The sequence below is a fragment of the Python bivittatus genome, unplaced genomic scaffold (genome assembly GCF_059951505.1).
Source record: "Python bivittatus isolate LINGU-HERP-01145 unplaced genomic scaffold, Pbiv_v1 ctg000020_np1212, whole genome shotgun sequence".
Lineage (NCBI taxonomy): Eukaryota > Metazoa > Chordata > Lepidosauria > Squamata > Pythonidae > Python > Python bivittatus.
The window spans coordinates 3,023,232-3,047,753 of record NW_028277030.1 but is presented as its reverse complement, the minus strand read 5'-3'; the positions used below and the strand labels follow the sequence as shown (position 1 = coordinate 3,047,753).

Sequence of the window (24,522 nt, the reverse complement as noted above, 5' to 3'; positions counted from 1 at the left end):
GTCAGTTACTGAATCAATACTCTTTATCACGGTAATCAGGTTTTAATTAAATAACAGGAAGCTACAGCACACAAAATTGTTATACAAAAATTGACTTGTGATAAATATGTCATACAAGTAAGCAAATGAAAGCTATTATGACTCCTGCGAAAAATGGTGCTGAATTGTAAGTTTCAGTATACAACAGAGAACATTATTAAATACAGACTGATGAGTCATATTAAAATAATATTCCATTACATGTCGTTAATTAAATACAATGAATGAAATTCAGCTATTATGTTAGAACCAGTTTTTTGTCCTAACCTTTCTTCAATTTTTGGAATGTAATACTTGGCATGCCACTCCAAGGCCAAGTGTGCTCTTCTTGCTTATGAGGGTCCATAAGAATTTGGGTAGAAGGGGCAAAGCTGCAGTGTAGGATGTGATTATAATTTACGTGTGTGTGTGCTGCTATAACACACCTGTCAATCTTTTGTATAGCTACCCTATTGGATATTTTTATTAGCACCACCTTTGCCTAAATGTCCAGTGACTTGCTAAAAAAAAACCCCGTATTTTCTATTACTGTAGGAAGCAGCCTTTTACTGTGTTAGGTCCATCTGACTTGGTACTGTGTACAATATACTGGAAATTTTCAGCAGCAGATCTTAGATAGACCTGACCTTGAGAAACTAGGGTACCTGGTTTACCAGTTCTTTTTCGGTTGGTAAACTTGAGATCCAAAAAATATTTCTGCAACTGTATCTCAAATCCCTGAAGGCTGAAATCCAAGGAAGCTGTTCAAAACTCAAAGCAGTGACTGAAATCAGCCCTGGACTAGAATGAGATGATTTCATTGATATTTAATGCAGATTGGACAGAGGTGTTCCTGATCAATCAAAAGATTAAGAAATTGCTAACTACCTTGAGTGTCATTTTGGAGGGAAAGGCAGATATCAAACTACTAAATGCACACATACTTACTTTCTCAGGCTTCTTTCTCCTTGACCTACCTGTGGCCCACCCTTGGCTTTGCTCTCAAGTAATACAAAAGAACCACCTGTGCTTTGATCCAAAAGGGTTGTGTATCCCAATCTTTTCTTTTAATTGTACATTATTTGTATGCTGCCCATTTCATAAATGCAAAAAACTACAGGATTTTTTTCCGACACTTAAGACTCCCACACTGACAGGTAGTCTCTGTCTCAGGCATACTTCCAGCTTTATAACCATAATCCCATGTAAGTTCAGTTCCAGCTTTTACATGCCTGCAAAGCAAATATGTCACACAATTAGTATAATAGCAATAATCCACAAGAACTTATGCTTATATTTATGAGTATTTTCTGAGAAATGCAAGATAGGGCTTAAGACTGCCAACAAGGTTGACTTGAAGTCTGCTCTTCACAAAACTTACAACTTCAGATAAAAGCTGTTGCTATTCTGTATTGAGACAAAGAGTCTTTGCTATTAATGGAGAGTTACTTATTATTCCACTGGAGTCCTCTCTATTAAGATTTCTTTCAAATGAACTATAGTGTCAGCAGATTGAATTTTGAACTCAAAACTAAGAACTATAATGAGCTCTACAGATTTATCTTCCAGCCTCATTTTACAGATATGAAATAAGGTAATGTTTTGTTTGTTTTAAGGGACACAGGGTTTCTTTCAAAAGAATTCCATAACAGATTACTTAATTTGAATATCTAACATTATTGCCATTAAGCACATAGTGCTTAAGTAGCACTAATCAAGATTTCTTTTCTTAACAAAGGTTAAGGAAATAAATGAAACCAAGATTTAGTTCACTAAAGTATGCTGTCCCTGGAGATCATGACAGGGAAACACAGCAAGAATGGGAAGCCAGGAAAATTATCTCTTCTGCAACAACTAAGCCATGTTATTGGTGTTTAATAATGGTTTATTATTAAATAAATGGTTTGTTAAATATGTTTAAGAAAATTTAATATTAATAATATAATATTTAATATTATATTTAATAAATAAATGTTTAATAAATATTTAATAAAGTCTAAAAAGCTCAGAGCATTTATCCATGATAAAAAACAGAAGTATTTAATGTTATGAAGATAAAAACTCTTGAGATCAAATAGTTGTTAATCAGTACACACACATATACAGCCACACTCTCAAACCCCAATATAACTTCCTTCATCAGTCCCTTGAAATATCAAGAAGATTTGTTTATGGTACAGACAGAAAAATACGTTATTCCAAATTCAATCACTTATGCTATAAAAATCAGACACAAGCATAGAGCTGTGCCTTATCTGCCTTTATATAAAAGGGATAAAACCTCTCGCTATTGTATTTTTCTTACATAATATGGCTCAGCAGTAACCCCATTCCACTTTCTGCATTCTGTTATTTGGTACAAGACAATCACAGAACAAGTATTAATTTTTGCTCACAGAGCTTTTGCTTATGAGTTGAAAAATAAGGAAAACTATGTCAAACCTCTTTGTGAAGAATGCCACCCAGGGGAAATTTCTGTTGTGTGTCTCTACAAATACACTTTGTACAAAGAGATTAGGAGAGCAGCTGTGCTATAAACAAAACAAGTAACAACAGTTAAAATAGAAGCACCTGCTTTTCTTTTAATGTGCTTTTTTGTGCCCGTTTGGATCATCAAAAGCATACACTTCTTATGGAGACAGGCACGAATGTTTGGGTAAAGTATTCTTTTCTGTAGTGTTTAACATCAATAATGCAAAAGCACAAAGGACGAACATGGTTTTACGAAGGGACAAAATCTGATGTATTCATTATCAGTATGTTACAAAACCATAGTGCTGTTCTTTGATATATCTTCTATGCAACTTTGTTTTTAACTTACGTTGTTAACATCTCTTGCTTTATACTTTAGTTGGTTAAAAGTTTTCTTCTGTAACGCTCTTACAGGACCCCCCTATATTTAAAGCTTTGTGCCTCAAGAAACTGTACAGTAACATTCTCAAGGATGCTAATAATTAGCATCCTTATCAGCTCCTCAGTAGGATGAGGGATCAAAACTGTTAGAGCAACAATTAGAGACCTGACATCCTCCCATATTAAAGCAGATAGCCCTGCATTTCAGAGTGAACTGTATTTTACTCCGAATTCTTTATGCTTATCTTTCTTATCAGCTGTAGAACAATCTCTAGTGGTCTCTATCCAATGTATGTCCATGTCCAATTTCTCTTTGATTGTTAACTTATAAAAAAATGTTGTAATCTTGTGGCTGGTGCTGTTGGCTCGTTGGGTGCAAGAGACCAGTGACTCTCCCACTGTCGGCACTTCTTGGGTGACTTTTCCACCAGAGGGTTCAGCCAGACCAATAAAAGTAAAAGCAAAATCACTACTGAAGCAGCGAACAAGTAGAACAGACACTGAAGGCCAAAGCCAGCTACTTCTATTCCAACAGTAAGGAACAAGATGAAGTATAAAAGGAGGGGAAGAGACCATAAACCTCATCTCAGGAGACTCTGTATCTCTTCACACCAGGCCTTTTCCTCCGTTTCCTCCCAAATCCTAGCCTTTTTCCTGGCTTCACTCTTCTGCCCTATTTCCCCACTCATCAGCTGATGAAATAGGGGCTAAGCAATATCAGTAATTAAATACTGTACATACTTATTTACCCCCTTCTACAAGTCATTTATTATTCTCATCTACTTCTGCATTTCGTGATGCTTATCATTGGTATCTAGACTTAAGGCTGAAAAGGTTTTCCAATAATTTATATGTGAATTATAGAAGATAAAACTAAATGATAACTGGTTTACTTTTATAAATTGGTAGATAAATAAGAGCCACAAATTTTAACTGTTTATATCACATTCATTAAATAGAAAAACATACTGAAAATTAGAGGTACATTATACTGCCCTTGAAGACTGCGTACAGGTGGCTTTGTACCTAAGACGGGACTAGAGCTCATGGTTCTCCAGTTTCTAGCTCAGTGTGTTAACCACTGTATCAAACTGTCTCTTACATACTGGTGACACCTCACCCTTAAGTGTCAGATAACCTCACCCAGCAACTTCATGTATGTTAAACAGGAGGGGAGAGAGAACTGAGCCCTGTGGCACCCCACATCCTTCTGCACCAGCTCTGGGAGATGGGGGTAGGCAGCACAGTGTTGTGCTGGTTTTCCTCCTTCCTCTGGGGCAAGTTCCAGTCAGTGTTGATGGGGGGGAGAGGTCCAGCCCACAGCCCCTATTTTGTGGGGTGCCACAGGGCTCAGTTCTCTCTCCCCTCCTGTTTAACATGTACATGAAGCCACTGGGTGAGATCATCTAACACTTTAGGGTGAGGTATCACCAGTATATGAGAGATAATTTGATGTAGTGGTTAACACACTGAGCTAGAAACTGGAGAACCAGGAGCTCTAGTCCCATCTTAGGTACAAAGCCAGCTTGGGCCAGTCACTCTCTCTCAGCCCTAGGAAGGAGGCAATGGCAAACCACTTCTGAAATCTTGCCAAGGAAACTGAAGGGACTAGTCCAGGTAGTTGCCAGAAGTCAACAATGACTCAAAGATGAACACACAAATCACCAGTATGCTGATGATACCCAGCTTTACATCTCCACCCCAGGCTGCCTGAGTGATACTATCAATGTCCTGTCCTGATGCCTGGAAGCTGTGGGGGCTTGGGTGGGGCAGAACAGGCTTTGGCTCAACCCAAGCAAGACTGAGTGGCTTTGGAGTTTTGGAACTTCTGATGCTAGGGATCTTCCATCTTTAGTTCTGGATGAGGTGGCACTGCCTCAAACAGATCTGGTGGGCAATCTGGGGGTCCTTCTGGATTCACGGCTCCTGCTTGAAGAGCATGTGGCAGCTATAGCTGGGAGGGCCTTTGCACACCTTCAGGTTCTACGCCAGTTGTACCTGTTCCTGGACTAGGAGGCCCTGCTCACTGTAACTCATTCCCTCATGACTTCCTGTCTGGACTACTGCAACGCTCTCTACATGGGGCTGCCCTTGAAGAGCATTTGGAAGCTTCAACTGGTGCAGAATGACCAGTTGCAGAATGACCAACCAATGCAGATAGTAAATTGCACTGGCTATTCGGCACATGTAACACCACTACTTCATGAGCTGCATTGCTTGCCAGTGTGCTTCTGGATGCAATTCAAGGTGCTGGTTGTCACCTTTAAAGCCCTTCATGGCTTGGGACCGGGTTACTTAAGAGACTGTCTCTTCCCAGTTGTTTCCACCTTTCATATCAGATCCAGCAGGATGGGCATGCTCTGGGTCCCATCAGCTAAGGAATGTCAGCTGCCAGAGCCCAAAAGGCATGTCTTGTCTGCCATAGTGCCTGCCCTATTGAACTTTCTCCCTCCAGAGATCAGGATGGCCCCAACCCTACTGGCCTTTCATAAGGCCCTAAAGACCTGGCTTTGTGCCATTCCTAGGGCCCTGAGTGTGTGAAGGGACCCATCTCCTAGTTGTGTTAGTGATTGCTGTATTTTTCTTGGTTGCTATGTATTTTAATTTTTTAATTGTGTGATTGTAATTGTTTTAACTTTTATTTTAAATATTGTTCACTACCCAAAATCGTTGGCTGAGATGGGTGGCTATATAAATTCAGTAAATAAATAAATAAATAAAACTTACATTAAGAAACCTGCCTACGTTGCCTTCTCTTGTGGCATCCAGCAAACAAGGATTTTCTTTATCCTTCGGGCATGTCTCAATTTCTGCTGCCTCCTTAATATAAGCAAGTTCTTGTCTGTTTCTCTGAATTTTTCCCTTTTTTGGGTCATCTGACCAAAGTAGATCCTTGTGTTGTTTTTTAATCCCTCTGTCATCTTGCTTAGGTGGTTTACTTTTCAATGAAGCATTGGAAAGAAGATTCTCTTTATAGCTGTCAGTATTAGATTCAGATTGTATGGTGTTCACTAGTTCCCCAAGTCTGCCTTGCAGGCTTGATTCTGTAAAGAAACATCTCAAGATTAGCATACGATTTAGGAACATCTCACAGTCACACTTTTCAATGTCTTGCATACATGCTCTGATTTAAATTTGCTAGACCAGTAGATTAAAATACTATTTTTGAACAGCAACCTCTTAATCAAGAACACCCCATTTTCTTTCTTTGCTGGGGATAAAAACCCATTAAGTGTTTCATTTGAATCCGACTGGTGGAGATGATGCTTAGAAAAATGTCTTGCAATTTAGCAGTTGATTCACACTAAAGGAATACCAACAAGAATGAAATATTGTTCAGTGCTAACAGGCTATATAAAACAAAATACAAGTTTGTCCATTTATCATATCTTTTATAATGTGGTATTCTAAAGCAGCAATATATAACTTGAGGCCCCTGAGCTACACTGGACTCTTCATGAAACCTTGGACTTGGTCCCTAGAGACTTGGTCCCCCCAAAACTGCTGCCAAATTGTAATTTTAATGTAACAGAAGGGAAAAATGGAAATACATAAACAGCAATTGTTAAATAAAGTCTCCCTCAAATCAAGCTGGAGTCCTGGTGACTACAGGAACACCACCATGTAGTTTTCTTGGCAATGGTATGGAAGTGGTTTGCCACTGTCTTCTTCCAGGGTGTCTTTTTTCAGCTTCCCTAGTCTACAGTCTGGAGTTTCCTTGTTGGTCTCTGATCCGACCCTGCTGTTTATATTTATATTAAATTACAATTAGTCTTTTGGAGATAGATCTATCCATTTATTTGCTTTGGCCTTGAATTGTCACTATAAAATCCAAGCATTATTTTTGTTCAAATGGTCAGGATGGACAAGCTCTCCCTTTCTTGTGCAAAAGAGAGGGAGATCAGTACCAATGCAGGTAGGGGTGAGAATTCTAGGTTGCTGTAAGGAATGATGTCTTAAAGATGTCCGCTGCGTATTAGACCAAGCCCTTCTTCAAGAGTTTAGCCTTCTTCAAACTGCTTCAGAAGTTAGTATAAAAGGTTTTCCCTGGTGGTTTATAGAAGATGCTGCAGTGGTGGGTTTCATTTGCACCAACGTGATTCCAGCAGACAATGAAGAGGATCCAAGTCTTTTCTTTTTTGGTCAATTCAATAGGAGGTAGCTTCCTATGTTCCTCTTAGGTTCACCCTGAATTCTGTTTCTGATTAAGTATTATCTGCCCTTCTACATTTAGCATAATCTGCAAATTTGGCAAGGAGCCCCTTTACTCTTTAATCCAAAACATTTAAAAACTGATTTAACAATAGTGGGCCTAGGACAGAGATCTATAAAATTCATCTGACGCTTCCATAGTAGAAGGCATTATCTTTGGGTATGGCATATCATCAGTTTAATTCTCCCTTTCAGTTGTGCTGTTATTTTATTGGTTTGTCAATAAAAAATATTATGATGGATATTACTAAAATCAAAATATGCTATCTCCAAAGCATTCTTCTGTTCTATAAGGATAACAACTATATCAGAAAAGGAGATAAGATTAGAATAGCACAACTTGTTCTTGAGAAACCCATGCTGGCTCTTTGTTTTTAGATTTTTTTCTCATACATGCTCACAGAATCCTTAGCAATGTATTTCACTAACTATTCTGGCTGTTATCATCATCAAATTTACCTGGATTTCACTTCCCATATTGAGGGCCTGCCTATCTCAATTCTTGCCACATTTCACTTTCCACAAACAGCCTGGATCATCTCTCATCTTTAAAACTGTATCCGCAAAATTATTAACTGTATCCACAGGATGAGCCCCTCAATGTCAGAAAACTCCAGCTCCATCAGATTCAGAGCACGGATCACAGCCATACCTAAGATTTCAGTATTTGGACCAAAAGTCAAAGGTGCTTTGGATCTGCTGTGGGTACTCTGCTGTACCTGTTAGCAGCTGCTTACAGGAGATGCACCTGAGCTCACATAGCAGCTGTACAGGCTTAGGTACATATGAGCTTGCATTCATAAGGTATTACAGAGATAACAACAGAGTTAGTTCACATGTCATTGCACTTTCTCTGCCTCCTGAGTTCCTATGTGCAAGTCCAGGAAAAAGCCCAACTCCTTTAAGGAGCTGCCAACAATATAGAAAGGACGCTCATGTGGGATCTGAAGCACCTTTGTCTTCTTTGGATTAAAAACTGTACACCTCAGACAATGGCTTATCCTCAGTAACAGAACTCCATCACTTCCCCACTCATAATTCTCATGCCACGTATCACACATCACATCCTACATTATGCCTGCCAAATATACAAGACCCCATACCAAGAATTTAGCTTGTGGTCTTGGCAGCCATGAATTCTGAACTATCCCCAAACAAATAGATCATCACTGCTCAAAACTCTTCAAATCTGAGCGTTAGGGACGTAATATTATACAAGGCCATCTGCCTACCAAGGTAAAAAAAAAAACCATGACAAAGGCTAAGTAGGAAATCAATAGAATATTACAGTATTTTCTGTCCTGGTAAGAGTTTTTTATGCTTTTAGATCTTAGCATTATTTTTATTCAATTTTCTTTTGACTTTATCAACTGTAGTGCTTTTAAGTCCTTAACAGTGGTTTTGAGATATGCAATTTACATGCACATCCTGTGAAAATGAAACAAAATGGTGCAAAATTACGTTCATCTCCTTTTTGGGTTGCAGGAGTTATTCTTCTTGTTCCTGACATCTGAAACAAGGAACTCTCATCTTCATCTGAGCTGGCATCAGTAATTCCCTTTGAAGAAAGAAATAGCAAAATGTAGATTCTGAATTGTTCCAATGACTACTTTTTTTTAATCTAGTAAGGCAGACAAGCTAGGGATTTAATCCTGGACTTCCTTTGTTGGTTTCTCAAGATTTTGATCTTTCTCTAGAAGCAATCCTGGTTTTCTTGGGTCTTCCATTTCTGGAATGAATTGGGTAAGAGGGAAGAGTTATCCAGCCGAAAGGGTCCAAGTGTTGGGTTGGACAAACTGCAACCTGAACAGAACCAGCCCAGCCAACCCAGAGTCATAATGTGTTTGTTCTGCACAAGGGACAAAACACATTTTCTGGTTTTCATACAGCTCCACAGGACATGTTGGCCAAGGGTGAGGGAAGATAAAATTAGCTCTAAGAGACTCTCTGGATCTCCAATCAGACTCAAATACTTTACTTAGGCAGGACCAATCTATGAAGCAGGATACATCTTGGAAGGTCAAATTTAAATGTAGACTCAGGAGCCAGTGCTATCCCAAAATAATGAATCTCCTTTCTCAGGCTCTTTTACTTCTCTTAACTAGAAAGGTGCATGAAATATTTCAAATTCAGAACCGCTCCAATGCAAAATAGCTTTTTCGAATTTGAAACGGAACTTTCCAATTTCACCTTTCTGTCAATTCAGTGCAATGTTGGAACATATCCCATGAGGTCAAAACAGCCTGATTCAATCTCAAAACAGCTATTTCAAGCTCAGAATGTTTTGCACAGATCTGCACAATAATCTCATTAAGAGATACATACATTCTTCTTAGGGAAAGAGAAGGAAGGAACAGCACAAGAAGTATCCTATACTGCACGTGTTTCTCAGCCTCAGTGGACTTCAGCTCCCAGAATTCCCCAGCTAGCATGCTGAAGCCCACACATCTTAAAGTTGCTGAGGTTGAGAAACACTGCAGTACTGCATTATTAGTCACTGAACAAAGTAAGGTGTACCCTAATCACTTGGCCATCAAATGTAAAAACAGAACAGATTTGAAGCAGTTGAAATGTAGACTAAAATAAAGTGAAAACCCAACAAGGTAGTCTAAACATAAATACAGAATATTTACTAGTTCTTGCCGGTGTCTTTGAAGAATGGATCTTTTAGTTTTAAGTCTTGCTAGAGCTTGCGTGTTGCAATTCTTGTAAGAGCTGTAGTTCTGAATTCTGATAACAGAAACATGGTTTTATATAGCATACATTAAAGTAGAATTCCTTAAACTATTTCTCCTAGTAATTTTACAGGGTTTACAGCAAATTCCTTGCCATCTTATGGAATGTTTGTTAAGGTAAATGCCTACAAAGATTACAAATTTGCTTAACTTTTTTGCTATGTGCAGACTCACACACAGAGGATTAATGCAGAATCAGGGCAGTTCAGTTCCATTCACTTAGCACAGTCTGCTGACATAACAGAGCTTGTGTATTATTAATTACTGTCAATTGAACTATGTTGAAAGCCCAGCATCTACATCATCTGTGAAGAGCTTTAAAGAATCATTTATATCCTAAGAGATTTTTAGCATTGCTGTAATAAAGGGTATCACCATACTGTGTATTACCGTTACAATTTACATTTTTTTATATTGTAAGACTCTCTTTCACAACTGGGCCTGTTCTAGTTCAGAGTGATGCAACATTTATTGCTTTCAGCTAATATCTGCTGTCAGCACTTTCTTTTCAACCTCAACCATGGTTATAAAAGAAAGGCAAAAAAGGTGGGGGGGGGATACTTTTCTTTTAGGTGTCTGAAGCTCACCCACCCCCTTCTATTTCAAGATACAGGACAGGAATACACAAGAGTTTAGAAAATATAGAGGATTATTAGGTTTAGAGATGAGGATTAGCATCAGGAGGGGCAGGATGAACAAAGGAATAATGGGTAGGCTCAGCCACAATGGAGATTAGGCCTAAAAAATAATTTTGAAAGAAATCAGTAATTTGCCTCAAGCACATGCAAAATAAAATCAGCTCCCTAATGCTACTCTTATTTAGTATTCTGAACACAGAATTATGGGTTGGATTATATCTTCTCTTGGTCCTGGACATAGGCTTAGTTTCTTTCCCTTTCTTCATTACCGCCAACAGCTGCTCATGGGGAGATTCAAAGAACCAGAACCTCCAACAAACTCCTCCCTCATTATTTAATCTCAAGAGGAGGAGAGCTGTGCTTGCTCAGGGATTAGCCAACTGGCCTTCAGATAGAAGGGATCAGTCTGCAGAGCAACTGTGTGTATTCTGATCTAAGAGGGATCTTTAGATGCTTGTATTGTTAGAGGTACTCCTTACATGTATAGGCTACTAATAAGTCACTACTAGATAGAACACAAAAGTGGGTCTATCCAGATTCAGACAGGGTGGATACAGTGTCAGTAACTGACAGAAGTAAGCAGGAGCCGGGCCTTTATCTCAAAGGGACTAAAAGAGAGATCAAACAATAACTAATAAAATAACTGGGAACATTGGAAAATAATGTCTCAATGTCAAGATACTCTTTTACAAGGATACTCTAACTCTTGGCAGAATCTGAATAGTCACAGTGAAGGGACAGTGACTATTTAAACACTTAGTTGCTGTTAACTTACATATTTGGTTGGCTTTCAGCATTCAGGTATGAGGATTGTTGTCTCCCAGTGTCCTGAATAAATTCATTCTCTGAATCAGAACAGACTGTATCCAGTTTTCTCTTTCTTGAAAATAAGGTCTGGCTGCTATTCTTGGTGTCTTCTTCTTCAATTTCACCACTATTTTTAACCTGGCAAGATTCATCTCTGGTCATCAATCTCCCTAGAATAAAATACTATATTTATGAAATTGATATATGAAGTATCTGCAGTAAAAAAAGATAAACATGTCAGAAAAGATATCCCAGATATGCCTAATGTTTGCTATCAGCAGATCTTCCCTTGCCCTATTAATTTTATATTTTTATATGCTCCAGAGTCTAAATCTAAAAGCAGGATAGGAATGCAACATACAATATTCATTTCAAAGTGCAACATTATTTTGTATCACTCCCTGCAATAGTAATCTCATATAGTAAAGACTGACAGAACTAGAGTCTATATGGGATAACTGAGAAGCAAGAAACCACATTAACATGCTGCAGCCTCAGGAAAAGTGAAACCTCCTCCCACCAAAACAAAACAAAACAAAACAAAACAAAAGAGCCTGAACAGGGACAGATTACGGTGAGGACATACTTTAATATTTTGCTCCCTTTCACAGTAGTCTTAAGTGGTTGAGTGCTTAACAGTTTGGAAGTGAAACCAGGTCATCCACAATAAGAAAGTGGTTTCTACACATTCCAGAGATAACCTATGTATAAAGATGACTGCAAACTAAAATTTTAAAAATCTATGCATAATCTCAGAAGAACTTCTGAGTTTCCAGGATGCTATTATGTCAGGTATGGGGAAAGAGAAAACTGTCAGGGACTAGAATAACCCTACAGGAGGATGTCAGAAGAGCCCTCCCTTTTCAGCAGATGGAAATATATTGAAATATTTTATTAATTCCATTTGCAATATTCCTAAGGAAGATTGTTCCATATCAACTGAAACACTTCATTCATCTCAATGCTGTAAAATGCAATTTGCTGGTGGAACTGCTCTCAAAATTTTCAGTGTAGTATCCACTGTGTCATGGGCATCTCTTGGGGGGGGGGAAGGGGAGCAAAGGATGAAACATCTCTTGTAATATTAAAATGCAAACTCCATCCCTCCTGTAGTTGTGTCACAGGCAAAATACACAAAGCTGAAATAATGTAACAGAGCAGTGTATGTGTGTGCGTGTTTGTGTAATAGTGGATGTATGGGATAGGAGCCACACAGATCTCCCAGTATGTCCTGTATCCATATATCACAAACACATGGGTTCAAAACATGGCAGGTGGACACAAGATAGGCCTTCTTGTGCAGCATGTCTAGCTACCAAAAATAAAAATGGTAGAAAAGGATAAGGGACCTTGTAAGAGGGGAAAAAAGCAGTTAGATTGAGGGGAGCAAAACAAGAAAAAGAGCAGAAACAAAGCTCTGTTTATACATGGAGAAGAAATGGAGTGCCTCCTGGTTCCTCATGTTTTGTGGACCCAGGACACTTTCTGGAGGTGCCTACAGTCCAAGAAAGGTTCCTTTAGATTTCTAATGAGAGCCACAAAACGATGCCCAATGGTAAGGCATTCCTCACTGCCAGTAGTCAAATTTCTCAAGGATTCCCCCAAAACACCAATAACTCTGCCATGGGTACTATGACCAAAACTTTTGTAACACTAGAGCCAATTTTTATCATTCTCGTTGAACAAGTCTTTGTTCAGTAGATTTGCCTGCCTAACACTCCACTCATTTATATCAAATGCTAACTTTCAACATGCAAGGTTCCATTCATTTTTTAGATTATATTAGATATGAATTTCTATATCTCTATATAGAAATTCTATATATACCACAGGATAGGACAGCTGCAATTATCTATTTGAAGGATATTATTTATTTAAAATATTTAATATAATGCTTTAACTTATAGTACTAAAGTTATATAATATTAAAAATTCTAATGTAATATACAGTTAAAGCAATATATCACTGATATAAAATAATACATAACAATGAGCCTGAAATAAAGCTGTTTAAGTTACTGAGTCAAAAAGAATGCAATATTGTTTCTACTGATAGTTTCACAGAGAGAATATTGCACAGTGAGTCAGGACAAGGTACCAGACAAGATTCTTGTAAGAAAAATAAAATCAAAGCTGGAATACTGATTTCTTTTAACAACTTTTTTTCACTGCTAGAGATAAAGCATCTATTTGAGGTATCTAATTAACTACATAGCCTAAATATAGAAGAAATGGTAAAAATGTACCAGAGAAACAAATGAACATCAACGAATATTGATACAAATATTAATTCAATATTGGAATGGTAGTTAATGCTTCCTCAGCACTGAAACATTCAGTAATCTTTATTGTGATTGTGTGTGTGTGTGTGTGTGTGCGCATAATATGTGCATAGGGGTATGCATATATAAAAGAAGATCAGTTTCCCTCTGTTCTTAAATCACTTTGACTTTACCTGCATATGTACAAACGAATGTTCCCTTGTCGATGTCATCAAGGCAGCGAACTCCCCAGCCCTTCTTTTCAGTGCCGAAGACTTGTAAGCGAACTTGAAGGCCATGCTGTACTAATCTGTTCTGGCACATGTTCTTGTCACAGCTGCAGAGCAAGCTGCATTCATAAATTCTGATACAAAAAGCAAAGATAAGATAAAGGAGGATTATGGGGAAAAACACAGAAGTGTGCATGAGCGCAAACACATATACATGGACGTGCGCACACCCACACACACAAATGTGACCACGTGGAACGGGCAGAAAAATGACCGTAGACCATGTGTCAGGGGCGGAAAATGGCCGCGGACCACGTGGCAGGGCGGAAAAATGGCCGCGGACCACGTGGAATGGGCGGAAAATGGCCGCGGACCACACAGAATGGGCGGAAAATGGCTGCGGACCATGTGGCATGGGCGGAAAAATGGCCGCGGACCACGTGGAACGGGCGGAAAATGGCTGCGGACCACGTGGAACGGGTGGAAAAATGGCCGCAGACCATGTGGAACGGGCAGAAAATGGCCGCGGACCACGTGGAACGGGCGGAAAATGGCTACGGATACGGTTCGTAAGTCGAGGCGAGTTCGCAAGTCGAGGTAAATTTTTGGGGCCGGAGCTGATCATATCTCGAAAAATTCGTAAGTAGGGGCGTTCGTAACTAGAGGTACCACTGTATTACAATTCCTGAGCAGAGAATGTATTTATTGATACTTAGGTTCTTTACAGAGCAAGTTATACCATATTTTTCCGACTATAAGACGATACTTTTTTCTAAAATCCTTACGCTAAAAATTGAAGGGTGTCTTATTCAAGGAAGTAAGCCAAGGAGAGAACCGCGCAGTTGCAAAACTGCCCATACTTTGTCTCTGCAAACAGGCTTCCTCCTATTTCTAGCCTCCAATCATGAGTGAAATAGCTTGACTCTGCAAACAGGCTTCCTCCAATCACAAGCCTCCAATCATGAGTGAAACTGCCCATACTGTCTCTGCAAACAGACTTCCTCCAATCACGAGCCTGATGTAACTGATGTCAGCTGATGCTGAACAAACCAATTGGAGGAAGTCTGTTTGCAGAGACAAGCTATCGGCAGTTTCACTCGTGCTTGAATGTAATCTGTTATGCAAAAGAGCATGGAAATAGAGCTGCAGAGAGACGGTTTGGACCTCCTCCCACCGAGTGTATCAGATAAATGTTACCTAATTACTAAATAAAAATGTGTTCTGCACTATCTTTAAATTTTTTTTTTTTTGGGTTGGAAAAGTGGGGGTCGTCTCGTACATGGGGGCGTCTTATTGACGGAAAAATACGGTAGTATGCTCAAAACAAACCCTAACCCAAACAATGTCTTTACAATCTTTTATTCTACCTTCTACCGCTGTATGATTGAGAGCATTTTAACCTACTGCACCTGTGTATGGTTTGCTAACTGCACAGTGGCAGATAGGAAAGCGCTCCAGAGGGTTACCACCACTGCCCAGAGGATCATTGGTTGCCCTCTCCCGTCTTTGGAAGAACTTTATAGTTCCCGCTGCCTTAAGAAGGCTCAAAACATTCTTAAGGCTCCATCCCACCCGGGACATTCTTTTTTTGAACTATTACCATCTGGCAGACGGTACAGGATAATGAAAACAAGGACGAATAGGCTGAAGAATAGCTTTTATCTCAGAGCTGTAACTATACTGAATTCTATCGTATAGTGCAGTATTAATGCAGCATCAGGGGTTGTGCAATATGGAATGTGAAGGTTGTGTTATATGTGTGTTATGTGTTTTATGGTTTTTATGGTTTTTATATTTTTAAAGCTGCACTGGGGTGGCATTTAATTTTGTTGTACAAGTAGTACAATGACAATAAAGATTTCTATAGTTCTATAATTCTATTTTAGAAGGCAAGAATGCTCTGCTTCACACATAACAGTAAGCAGTAAAGGACAGGCTTATATATAATGCAAACAGGTAACAGGTCAATTCAGAACAATTAAAATGCTTTAAAAACTGCCTATAGCTTTCAGGCCTAAGCCTGGGTTGCATAAGACATTAAGCTGTAACTGTCTGAGAGCACCATGATATCCAGGCTCAAACCTAGACTCATGGAGCAGTTCTTTAACATAATTTGTATTTCCTCCTCCTTTAGTTCCTTGGTGAAATGAGAAACACGCTTTCTAACAATTATAAACAATTATTTAAAATGGAGAGCCAGTTTGGTGTAGCGGTGAAGACATGAGACTAGAAACTGGGAGACTGTGAGTTCTAGTCCTGCCTTGGGCATGAAGACAGCTGGGTGACCTTGGGCCAGTCACTCTCTCGCAGCCCAACTCACCTCACAGGGTTGTTGATGTGGGGAAAATAGTAGGGATAAGGAGTATTAGGTATGTTCGCCACCTTGAGTTATTTATAAAAATAATAAAGGTGGGATACACACACACACACACACACACATACACACACACACCCTGGAAATGTTAAGTGGAGTTTGGGTATGAACGGAAAAAAATGACTAAAGTTATGGAACAAGCAGCACAAATGTAGCAGCAGTATTTCTTACCCACTGGAAATAGGTTCCTCCAGCCTTTTATAATTATAACCACGAGATGGTCCTCTTTCTGAAGGCACACAAGTTTTCAGGAAGGTCCTTTCAGTAAGACGCAAGCACGCACATTTTGTCCTAGAAAGCAGACAGTAGATCTAGTGGAAATAAGGATATGAAATAAAGCAACATGGCCTGCTTACTCCCTGAATTCGGGTTTGATGATAACATTTTCAGAGGAAGCAAATATATTACTTAATTGCTTTCCTTGGTATATTTCATTTAGAAGTTTGATGGACTTTTTCACACATTTACATAATTTCATAGAACCATCTTAATGCTCCACTCCTATTCCACATGAAGGTGAAGAGCAATAACACAGGAAACTTTACGTGTTCCAGGGAAGATATTTCCTTAAGTTTAAAAACTAAGGCTAAGTTTAAAACTTAGTTTAAAAACTAAGACTTTCAACAAATAGTTCCTTTACAGTGCAAACTGACCTCTTCTCTTTAAATAGGACCTTTCAAGCGTCTGCAATATTTTGTAAACCAAAAATAATCAAGTGTCTATGTTTGATCTCAAATCTTGTAGAAGCCATATCCACCTTTAACAAGGTTATATTTAAAGAAACATACTCTTGGCAAATCTCATTGTGACAGGCATCGCCCCGCTCTGTTTCAGCACAACACAACACATACTTAAAATAAACGCTATTCAAAAAGCTGTTTAAAAATGGACAATTATACACCTGTCGATGCAGCCATCGGTGCAGCTGCAAGAGTCCAGAAAACTGCTGGAGAAGTTGTTCAAGAAGTATCCATGGGGCCAAGAGGTCTTCCGGTATTTAAAGTAAGGCAGTCGATCATGGTTGATATCATTACAGAATGACACTGGTACAGTCTCTGCCCCTTGGCTGATATCAGAATCAGAGACAAACGCCTGAGAACTAGGACTGCTTCGGAACACCTGCACGTAGGTATTGAAAGAAAAGTGGTCTAAAAATAAAAAGCTGCATTCTGTTTGAAATAAGTAATCCTGAACGTCTTTGAAATTTCTCAGGCTCCTTCCACAGGGAGCTTTGTATATCACATCATGTGATTTTGAGCCAGAGTCTGCTTTGCCATGCCACCTCTGGAAGTGACAGAGAAGCGGCAGCTTCAGGGGGCTTTCCCCTTTGTATGAATTCCATGGGCATTTGGAAAGACATTCCTTAGAACAGACATGGTCCTGGTAGGAGAACTTGGAAGATGTCTCTGCAGATTCTCCTTCGCTCCTTAAATACATTCCCTCATTAATCTCCAGTCTGCCGTTTATGGTCGTACATGTAAAAATTAAAAAAAGGCGTCAAGTGACCAGTGAGACAGTTAGGATTCGCTCAAACATAATATGGTTCGATGAACCTGGTGATTCGATCTCTCCATGTTTGAGGCAGGCTTCCTTTTTTATCCTAGCTTCACAGCAAGTGGGAATGTGTGTGGCAACTGCCTAGGCTGGTGTAAAAGCTCAGTGCAAAGGGATTCTGTTGGGGAAAGAGGTTCTGGATCTGCCAAACTGCTGGGGGTAAACAGGGAAAAGTGGGTGGCAGGGGAGATATTGCATTGGCATAGTTAGAGCAGTGTTTCTCAACCTTGGCCATTTTAAGATGTGTGAACTTCAACTCCCAGAATTCCCCGGCCAGCATGCTGGATTCAGCTGATGTATGCTAAAATCTGGACAGAGATACCGGATATTTATTATTCAGGCAGCTTTCACCATCAGTTATTTGCATTAAGCAAGCAGTACAATGACCTTAATCCAGTAATATTTACAAACTGAACTTTAAATTTTTTTTGTTAATCTATATAGTAATGGCCTCCACTTTTCATATTGTTAAGTTCCACTAATCTCTCTCTAGAAAACAACACCAAACACCAAACACCAAATAAAACAAAACAAAAACCGCCTGAATTCCACCAAGCTAGAAACAAATGATCTACATTTTCGATGCAAATATGTTTACAAGGATTCTCTTGTTACATTTATCAGTGATGGTAAGTTTTAAGGACATAAAAATTACAGGATTACTATTGATAGTAATGGCAAATTAATGAGCGAAAGCTAACCTGGGCTGAACAACTGCCTGTCTCTGTGGAATAGCCTACTTATCCACAAACCTGATCTGAGAACTATGCCTAAATAGGACGTTTGCTCTTGTAGGAGCAAACTTTGCCTAAAGCCACTGAATAGAACACATCCAAATAATGAGAGAGATAACTACTGTGAAAATATCATTTTATTCTGGAAGTAAGCCTGAGCAAGCCTTAGTTACTCCAATCCTGGACTGCTGGAAATGCTCTGTCAAGATGCTCAATTCCCATTCCGCGCTCCACAGGAAACCAGTGACTCTGCCCACCTTCCCTGCTGTCCTCTTTCTTTTGGGCTGTTTTCCTGGGTTGGGGAGGGAAGATGGGCCTTGCCTAGACTCCTGTGTACCATCAGAGGTGCATACAGCCACTGGTTGAGGAACAGTGCTACAGAGAATTGATCCAACTATGCTGACCTCAAGCCAGACGTATGCTGGTTGGACAACTCTGGCTTTCTTATAAACACTCCACAAATTCATCCACCAGGGACCATAAAATATTCAGCAATGCTTAGCTATGCAACATTAGTATCCAAAAGAAGTGGGGCTGGGTTTCATGTTCCCCCCCACCAAAAAAAAAAGAAGCAGCAGCCAAAAGAAGCCCCTTTGCAAAAAGTTCCTGGGCAGGGCTGGGCCTCCTGCTGTGAAACAAAAAAGAAACGCGAAGCCCAGCCCCGCCCAGGAGCTTTTTGCAAAGGGGCTTCAGGGACTGCTTTTGGCTTCTTTTTTTTCCTCCGCAGTGCAAAGCTCAGCCTTGCCCAGCCCAGCAGCCAGGCCGGGCACACCTCATCAGCAGCGGGAGCAAGAAGACGGTGAAGATCAGCTGAGGCGGTGGAGCACAGGGAGGCAGGGGTCCGGGAGTGCAGGATGGGAAGGGCGACTACGGCTGGGCTGGGGCAGCTGCAGCTTCCTAGAACATGGCAAGCAGCCCCAGAGCCACGTGGTTCTGGGGCTGCTTGCCATCCCGCAAGGCAGGGTGCAGGGTGGCCAGAAGGGCAGAGATGTGGGGGGAGTTGGAGGCAGTCCCTTACCTTACTGAGGCTTGGGGCTGGGAGGGATCAAGCCCAGAATGGTGTGGATTGAGATGGATAATTGCTTAATGTCCTGTGATTCTCGGTTAACAATGGCAATTGGGACTGCAGGGATTGCGGTCGCTAAGCAATGCTGTCACGTGATGTCTCACTTTACAACCGCATTGCTTAGCAATGGAAATTTTGGTCCCAATTGTGGTCATAAGTCAAGGACTACCTGTACAGAGTTTTACTTACAAAGAAAAGTCATCTCTAGCATCTTCTGTAATTTCACTGGGAGCAGACAGAGGTAAATCCAGATTGCATATCTGCGTATCTTCTTCAACAACAGGAAGAGGAACATAAAAACTTTAACTATACATTTAAAATTACAATTAAGATTTATCACAATTAAGCATTTAAGAAACTATTAACTGCACTATTAAAATTGAACTTAATGCAAATATAGAAATGTTAATCAGGCAAAAAGTATTTAAATGTTAATATATTACTGTAATATAATCTCTGTGCATCCATACTTCATAAGGTTCTTTTGTATTCAATATGATGTTGACAGCATGAATGCTAAAAATGAACTATGCATGATCTACCCTCATGCTTCCAGACCACGAAATACAGAGGAAGAGTTCACTTTTTCCTCCTCATCTCAGAGTTCATGAAATACACAGCCCACCTCCAGTGCACATATGTTAACCTGTCACCATCACCATTACAGAAAGCTGGAGGGTCCATGCAGAATGAAACTGTTATTGTAAAAATGTGGGGATCAGAGAGCAAACCCTGATGTCCCCATTCCAACTCCATAAAAACAGAATGGAGTCTGGTGGTTTTACCTATCTGAAGAACAGATTTTGTGCTGAATTTCTTTCAGTACTTTTAGACATCAAGCTTAGAGGCAAAGCATTCCTCTTATATTTGATACACCAGTAGGAGCACTTTTTGTCCTGTTTAAGTGACAAACAATGGATAAAGGCAGCTTTTAGTAAAACAGCAATGAGTATTAAACTAGGTAAACTAACACGAATTTGACTTCATAATATCCTGCTCACAGAGGTCCGTCAGCTAGTACAGTCCACAGACATGTATCACTGGAAAAGCAACTGTTTCACATGTAAAAGCCATCTCCAGTAAAAAGGTCAGGCAGTATGCTAGGGAAATTCTTCTGTCTAAAATCTGGAAAGCCTTGATAACACAGGATTAGACAACATATCATTCTGACCCAGTTTAGGGGAATTAATTATATGCCTTGCTACTGGGAACAGTGAATACTAAATTGACCCACTTCAGCTTTCTCAAAATTCTTACTAGAAAGCTTTTGGTCTGTCACAGTGAAATCTGTATTTGAGTCCCTCTTAAAACAGGACTATACCAGGTCTATGTTCAGTGAAAAATTAAAACCACAAATACCTATGGCATTGAATCTGCTGAATATAGGAAATCCAATATGGAGAGCACAGAATGGGAATCAGGCTTGAATTGGGTCTCTTTAACAAACCCCCTTATAAAAAAATCAGCCAAGAATCAATATTTAAGGAAAAGTAATTCCTCCACCTTTTCTTTTGGCTGGGTAGGAAGCTAATGCCCATAGAAAGGAATAAATATTGTCATCTGTCATAATGGAGCAATGAGATTTTTCATACCATGTGCCAGAGGTAAAAGGTCAGCCATACCCAAGTGATTCACAAGTGCCAAAGCTTGATTGCATTCTGTTTAAAATAACAAAAACAGAAAACTGCATTTAAATATTGCATTTTAAAATGACATAGATATTAATAAACAGGAAACTAGCCTCCTTTGGAACTTTTTAGCTGAAGCCCTCCATTCATTTTAAGACTGAACTGTGATTCTTAACTAAGTATAGAGCTATTACATGCTTAGTATCAAACACAGATACAAGTTCTGGAACAAAGAGGCTCCATATGTATGGAGGCATATTTTTTTTCAATTAATGTATTATTTTCATAGAATCAGAGCTGCAAGGAGCCATCAAGCTCAACAACTTGCTCACTGCAGAATCTAAATTAAAGCATTCCTAATAAAAACTAAGAGTGCCAGTTTGGTGTAGTGGTTAAGGCACCAAGCTAGAAACCCAGAGACCGGGAGTTCTAGTCCCACTTTAGGTGCAAAGCCAGCTGGGTGACCTTGGGCCATTCACTCTCCCTCAGCCCTGGGAAGGAGGTAAACCACTTCCAAAAATCCTTGCCAAGAAAACTGCAGGGACTTGGCCAGGCAGTTGCCAGGAGTCAACACTGACACAAAGGCACCCGCAAAAATAAATAAATAAACATAAAGACTAACCGGAATCCGATTAAATACACTGAATAAAGGGAGGCACCCTAAATCTCCAGCTAACTGATTCCGCACTTAAACTGATCTCTCTCCTCAGACAGCTGAAAACCACAGAAAAGAAAAGCTATTATTTTTTTAAAAAACCTTCTGGACAGACAATGGGGAAAACTATTTATCCTTTATTTAAGTATATTTACAACTTACTTGCAAAGGAGATAATGGTGGGGTAGTACTAGAAAGTTCAGAGACAAACTCTATAGGGACACTTTCCCAGATTGCAAAAGCCCTGTGTAAGTAGTGAGTTTATACCTCTCGCAGCCTACTCTGATTTTGTTCCCAACAGCCCGCTAGACAGGGAGAAAGGGATGAGAGAGAGGCAAGGCAGACAGGAGAAAGGGTGGCTCCATGCACACTGGCTTCAGCCTCCCCTCCCCATCACAGGCATGCAACTTCTTATGAATTATCCCACAGGAAATCAATGTGACCAACACCAGAAAAAATTATGCTCCCACCTCTGCTGCAAAACCTTCCCTTTCTTTGGGGATGGGGTGGTGGTGGCTGAACTTACTCAGGGAAAGATAAAAAGTGCTGTGCTTCTGCACTTCAAATGTATTCACAATGAATACAGTAGTAGAAATAAGATTTGCTTACTAAATTCAGCTGCAATCTCTGCACACCTGTGTCCAGTTCTAATCCAGACATTACATACAAAATTTGTTTGTTTGTTTATATTTCAAATTTAGATACTGTCCATCTCACAAAAAAGTGACTCTGGGCAGTTCACAATAAAACAGCAATAAATATTAATTAAAATACAATAAAAACAATATAAAATACAATAAAAATACAATAAAACAAACAAACATACACAAATAATATCTTCCAAGATGTTGATGATCAGTAAGATGTTAACATACGGGAGGATCTTCAAGGTGCTAGCCACCCCCAGGGTTGGTTGCCCCTTTCTTCGCCCCCAAATATTGCAAGTTTAATGAGTTAGCATAGCACAACTTTCTTTGTATCACTTATTGTACATGCAAAACTGAGTATGGGTTTGTTTCACTAATTTCTCAATTCAGGTGTGATAGTTTACATAGATGTCTAACCTTCACTTGTTGCAGTTCCATCCTTGATCTTCTGCTTCAAAGACAACAGGGCCTTCTGCATACGCTCAAATATATTGTCTACTTCATTTTTTTCCATGTGCTTCCAGAGCCTTTTTGCATCAGCTACAAACAAACAAAAAAATCCAGTTACGTTATTGGTGATACCAGATATCCTAGCCTCACTCCACTCCCCAGTATGGATTAGCATAAACACCTATGAATGTGGACTACATAAATAAGCATAGATTTAAAAAGAAGAGATGTAAGATACATTATATGTATAGTGCAGAGAAAAGAGATGTTTTTCTCCTTCGTGGAATACTACAATTCACAGCCATGCAACAGTGAAAAACAGTGGGAAATTCAAAATGATATAAGGTACTTTTTCAAAACATACATAAAATTATGGAATTTACTTGGGGGGGAGAGGATGTAGTATTCTAGTCCCATGGTTTTAACAGAAGATATTCAGAATGTATTAAAGATAGCATAAAAGTCATGTTTTAAAAAATAAAATAGAAGGCTATAAACCATTTCCATATCTGTGACTAAAATGCATGCATTTCTTGGATGTTATGTATGTTGCTAATCTTTGGTCAAAACAAACTGAATTAATATGTATGTAACATTTTAAAGGAAAGATTTATAAAAATAAATAAATTCAGCTCCAAAGCCCATCGTCTCAAGCCCTCGGCCGTCGTCCCCCGCCCCCGCGCTCACCCCGCCCGCTACCTCGCATAGCTTCGGTTTTTCCGCGAAAGGCCTCGGCCCCGCACGCAAGCGCCGCCCCGGCTGGACTAAGCTCAGCACCACAAAACAGCAACGCCCGGAGCGCCACGTCACCAGCGACAAAGGAGAGAGGAAAAGACCCTGGGGGGGGGGCGCGCGGGCGTGGGGGGGGGACAGGGGAACGCGCCTCCCGATGCGTCCGTCTGCCCGGCGCGCGAGGGTCTGCGCGGGATCGGAAGCTGTAGGACAGGAATTGCTCTAGGTGCGCAAGAAAAACCGGACAAGAAGGTTCCACGGTTCTTTTTTTGACACCACTCCTCCTTGTCGGAAATGACGAGCGGGTATCGGAAATAATCGGGAAGACATCCAAGGACGGCGCGATAGGTTACGTTAGCGTTCGCTTTATTGCACGTGAAAGACGCGATTCAAGATATTTTACAGATGCCCCAGCGATCACAATGCAAGGCCACATGCGTGCGTGTATAGTCTTCACATAGCAGGGGAGCCGCTGAAAGAAAGCGGTTTATAGCAACCCTGTAACGCAGCGCCGTTTGAGCTGGGAGCGGGCATGCGTCTGCGGTCGACGACGAAGGCCAGATAAGCTCGTCGTCCGAAAGCGTGGCTTGAGATATTTTTCAGTGTTCCTAGAGTTAGCTTGCATCACGCCGTAGAAACAAACTGATAGAATAACTTTGTTTACACAGTGTGTTTTCGTATTTTCTAGTGATTTTCATCCAGGATTGTTGGATGATATGCAAGAAAAATGTTACTTTTTTCTCTTTACTGTAGTAGTTAGAAATCATGTTTAAAAATCGTTTTGTTTTTTTTTAAATTTTGGAGATATTGCTCCTACCCAGTCCTCGGATTTGGAACTCAAGCCACATTATGTGGTTTAATGGGTTAATCTACAGTAAGCCACCCAGAGGCTTTTTGGAGTTGGGTGGCATTAAGAAATCCAATAAAA

General features: G+C 39.9%; 1 protein-coding gene across 4 annotated transcripts; it reads right to left on the bottom strand.

Annotated features, from left to right (window-relative positions):
* On the bottom strand, positions 1-24,015 carry SETDB2 (SET domain bifurcated histone lysine methyltransferase 2). Of its 4 annotated transcripts, none has more exons than XM_088133413.1 (13): positions 23,550-24,013; positions 22,830-22,952; positions 21,075-21,140; positions 19,672-19,753; positions 17,030-17,584; positions 16,300-16,419; positions 13,719-13,888; positions 11,232-11,433; positions 9,717-9,813; positions 8,545-8,641; positions 5,599-5,915; positions 2,461-2,549; positions 2-1,250 (listed from the first exon to the last, which is right to left on the bottom strand). In XM_088133413.1, exons 1-13 carry the CDS (start codon positions 23,566-23,568, stop codon positions 1,133-1,135), a joined length of 2,055 nt encoding a protein of 684 aa, XP_087989539.1. In that variant the 5' UTR covers positions 23,569-24,013; the 3' UTR covers positions 2-1,132. The 4 variants fall into 4 exon arrangements, with proteins under 4 accessions (XP_087989546.1, XP_087989539.1, XP_087989544.1 ...); XM_088133418.1 differs by having other exon boundaries at positions 3-1,250; positions 23,562-24,012; XM_088133420.1 differs by lacking the exon at positions 2,461-2,549 and having other exon boundaries at positions 1-1,250; positions 23,550-24,015.
* Between the last annotated feature and the right edge of the window lie 507 nt (positions 24,016-24,522).

Bases quoted from the DNA above. Each gene is read 5' to 3' on its own strand.
- SETDB2 (XM_088133413.1), bottom strand. The intron at 17,585-19,671 runs GTAAGTAAAACT...CATAAACGGCAG, and splicing joins GCTAGAGATGACTTTTCTTT to ACTGGAGATTAATGAGGGAA. The intron at 5,916-8,544 runs GTAATTTTGCAC...GTTTCTTTACAG, and splicing joins AACCCAAAAAGGAGATGAAC to AATCAAGCCTGCAAGGCAGA.